The sequence below is a fragment of the Cystoisospora suis genome, assembly GCF_002600585.1.
Source record: "Cystoisospora suis strain Wien I chromosome Unknown contig_2005, whole genome shotgun sequence".
Classification (NCBI taxonomy): domain Eukaryota; phylum Apicomplexa; class Conoidasida; order Eucoccidiorida; family Sarcocystidae; genus Cystoisospora; species Cystoisospora suis.
In genome coordinates, this window is record NW_027154804.1 from 22,399 (window position 1) to 26,264 (window position 3,866).

General features: G+C 40.4%; 1 protein-coding gene across 1 annotated transcript in view; it reads left to right on the forward strand.

Moving 5' to 3' along the window:
- Positions 1–3,441, forward strand: part of CSUI_004331 (arm repeat) — a 12,697-nt gene extending 9,256 nt beyond the window's left edge. The window contains exons 7-10 of the mRNA XM_068064524.1: positions 122–210; positions 1,026–1,163; positions 2,047–2,090; positions 3,137–3,441. Of these exons, the coding sequence (XP_067923502.1) occupies positions 122–210; positions 1,026–1,163; positions 2,047–2,090; positions 3,137–3,398 (533 nt within the window). The 3' untranslated portion in view covers positions 3,399–3,441. The remainder of the gene's footprint in view (positions 1–121; positions 211–1,025; positions 1,164–2,046; positions 2,091–3,136) is intronic.
- Positions 3,442–3,866: the final 425 nt, after the last annotated feature.

A 3,866-nucleotide genomic window follows, 5' to 3' on the forward strand; every position in this document is an offset into this window, starting at 1 on the left:
CAGAAGAAAAGATAGATAGATAGATAGGAAGATGAAAGATAGATAGATAGATAGGTTGATTAAAGATAGATAGATAGATAGAGATGTCTGTATCAGAGCATTGTTGTCCTCCTGTTAATAGAATCAGAGAGGGAGAGTGAGTCATTGAAGCTTCTTGCTGCTGTTTTTTCTTCTTCACTCATAAGACACATCAAAGGGGGAGAGGGACAGGTGACTAAACAGTTAACAAAGCAATAGATAGAGAGACCTGTCTGCAGTAAGAAAGAAGTCTCCTATTTATCCAGAGGCAGGTGCTACGTCGTGTCGCTAGCTGTATGTACACTGGCTGTTGATCCCTCACTCATCTTTGCTTCTCCCCCTCGCTTCTCAGCAGAACTTCAGTCAACCCCTTATCTATCTGTCGAGCTCTCTATCTCTCTTAATTATTGTATATGCCTCTCTGTCTCCGCCTCTCTCTCTCCTTCTCGTCCGCTGCTGCGCGTGTGTGGCGATCTGGTCGTCTCTCCTGCCTTTCTGTTGATACCGTTTCTTTCATTCTTCCTCTTGCGCTTTCTTCCTCGTCCTCTCCTCCTTCTCTCCTTGTCTTTGATATACTTCTTCCATCTCTCATCTCACACACCAAGCTCTTCAAGACGAATACCTCCTGTATGAGAACGGACAACTTCTATTCTCTTCTTTCTTCTGTCTTTCTTTCTTTCTTATCTTTTTCTTTCTTCCTTTTCTTCCTGTTAAGGGTGATTGAGTGAGAGAAGACTGTTTCAAAGAGATCTCTTCTTCTTCTTCCTTTCGTTTTCTGTCTCCTCCAAGTAGACACGAAGCTGAACAAGATTCCCCTTCTACCGTCTATAAGATTCTACAGAAAAGAAACAAAAGAAGAACTCCTCTTTCGTCCTATCCTTCTGTCATGCTATCTCTCATCTTTCCTAATTCGTTACCACCTTGTTGTCTATCTTTTCTTCTTTTGGTATCGGTTTCTTTCTCCATTCAACTGTCTATCTTTGTTGCTTTCTTCTTCTTCTTCTCAGAAAATTCGCGATATTTTTGCTTTTCTTCTTCACCTCCGTCCGAGGAATATGATGCTTCGCTGGTCTCCTGACAGCTTAAAGAATGTTAAAACTGCCCTAAAGAAGCACGACTATATCTTCAATGATCGAGTATTCGTTGTAAGCTCCTTCTTCTTCTTCCTATTCTTCTTCTTCCTTCTCCTCCTCCTCTGCTTTTCTTCTTCATCGTTCTTTTGGTGACGGCGCCTTCTGTAGCTATTCTTCTTCTTCTTCTTCTCATTCTTCTGAGATTTCCACTCTCTAGGGTGTATGTACGTGGAGAGCTGAAGGCTCGTGTTGTCTTCTGCTTTTCTTCTTCGTCTTTTCTCTACCCTCTCAGTAGGGGATGTAAGATAGCTAGATACACTGGGAGAAACATAAGGCACAGATATATATTGATAGATAGGTCAAAGATATATAGATAGATAGATATGATCTTTTTCTTTACGTTGAGGAGTGTGTGTGGAGTACACCAGTGCATGCGTGCATGCATGTGTTGTTTTATGTCAAGAGAGATGTACGATCTGCGGAAAGATTGGATTGATAAATGAGCACTTTCTCTCTTCTTCTTTTGCTATCTTTATGATGTACATAGGCAGTGCCTGAGGAGGGGGTTAGAGAGATAGAGAGGTACAAACATATAGGTATTCGGGATGGATAGATCAAAGACAGGTAGATAGATCGGAGATCTTCTACATCTCTTCCTTAGCGAGAAAGACACTTGGTCGGCTTACATTCGGAGAGGGGACAGCGCAGTAGTCCTAGTAGTAGAGAAACAGGGAATATCTCAACAAAGAGATCTATCGAATCCGTCATAGAAAAAGTTAACTCTCGGAGGGCTTTTTCTTTCTATGCACGACTGAGTGAGGTTAATAAGCTTACTTTCCTTGACTTTTGTCTCCTTCTATAAGCCGATGATTCACATGCTTAGAGGCATGCTTCATCTGTATGATCGAAGGTTGCTACTGTCTCTTGTCTTTGCTTTGTCTCTCTTTCTCTTCAGCCTCTAGTAGAGTGTGGCTTTATTGCTAAACTCTTCTCTAAAGGGTATGTATATATATATATATACATATGTGTGGCTGTCTATACATACGTATATATATATATATATACATAAATACGTGTAGACCATACATGCGTGTTTATATGCATGTATGTATGTCTATGTATGCACGTGTATATGTATATACGTATGTGTATATGAATATGTATGTCTATGTATGCATGTGTATATGTATATACGTATGTGTATATGAATATGTATGTCTATGGTTGTCTGTAGGGAAGTCTAGAAAGATTTGAACTCTTTCTCCGTGTTATGTGCTTCCTTGCCGTCTTGAATTTTCTTCATACTGAAGGAAATTCCAATTCTTATCTCTTCTCCTTGTCCTTGTAATTTCGCGTTTTTCTCTTCTTTTCTTGCGTCTTTCTCCTTCTTCTTCTTCTCCTTCTTCTTCTTCTCCTTCTTCTGGCGTGTAATCGAGGTGTACATCCAAAGCCCTTCAGTCAGCCCAGTCACTCGAGAAGAAGTGTAGAGGTCTATTTTCTTTTTCTCTCTCTTCTTCGCCTTATGTTCGGTATCTCCAAAACATCATAAGTTCAAAAGGAGTTCGATAGAAACATCCGTAGGTAGATGGATAGATGGATCGACAGGCTATAGATAGATAAATTGGTAGGTTAAAGATAGATAGATAGATTGACATTAGTTACTTAGATAGATTAAAGAAACATAAATGGATAGTGGAGCGTCGTTATCTTCTAGTGAGGCGAGCTGTGCCTGATAAAGGTATCTCAAGGTATCTCAAGTGGGCCTTATCTTGCTTCTTCCTCTATCTGCAAAGAAGGCTAAAGACGCCGTCGATGAGGGCTTGTCCGAGAGAAGTCTAGTTGTCTGTATCTTTCTTTATGTCGACGCGACATTCCTTTAATCGATGAATCCTCAGCTATCGATCCAACCCTAAACATATGAAGTGTATATACACCTGGCATTCCTGTTTCAAAGCCCCATGCAGGGCATGTTCCCGTGTCACAGGTGAGACGCTTATTGTCCTTTCGTTTATTTTTCTTCTTCCTTGTTTCCTTTCTTCTGCAAGAGAAGAGAATGCTTATCTCGACTTATTAAAAGTCTTACTTCTTGGCGCGACATCGCTAGGCTTAAAGACGGTCCTATGCAGACAGATTCTGAAGGCGTCAGCCGAGAAGAGACAAGCACAAGGAGGAAGCGCTGAAGCTCTTTATACTATTGTCCCGGCTCTTGTGAACGTTATAAGAAATAAAACTACTTCCACATCTGTAAGGTTCTCGCCATCTTTCTTCTTTCAAAATGATATGGGTTCAAAGCGGAATGAAAGATAGAGAACGAGATAGACATGATCTTGTCTTCGTTTTCGACTCCTCGTGTTTCTATAGTTCTATCTATCCATCTATCGCTACCCAACGTAGCTATCTATCTATCTATCTCTCTGTCGCTAGTCCATGTGTCTTCAACATGTCTACGTCTCTATCTTCGATTTCTCTGTGTATCGATTCATCTATGTGTCTATATCTCCGTCGCTAATCTGTTTATGCGTCGTTAGTCTATCTATGTATTCGTCTATTGTTAGGGTATNNTATCTCTCTGTCCCCCCCCCCGATCTTCATACAGTATATCTATATATGTGTCTGTCTATATTCACGTGTACATAGTATTCCTTTCCTTGTATATGCTTGTGTTGAGAAGGTGTATATACACATACAAAACGAAGTTGCGATTTAGACTGTACATACACTATACCGTATGAAGCGCCTCGTTGACATACCTCATGTATATATATCTATATATAT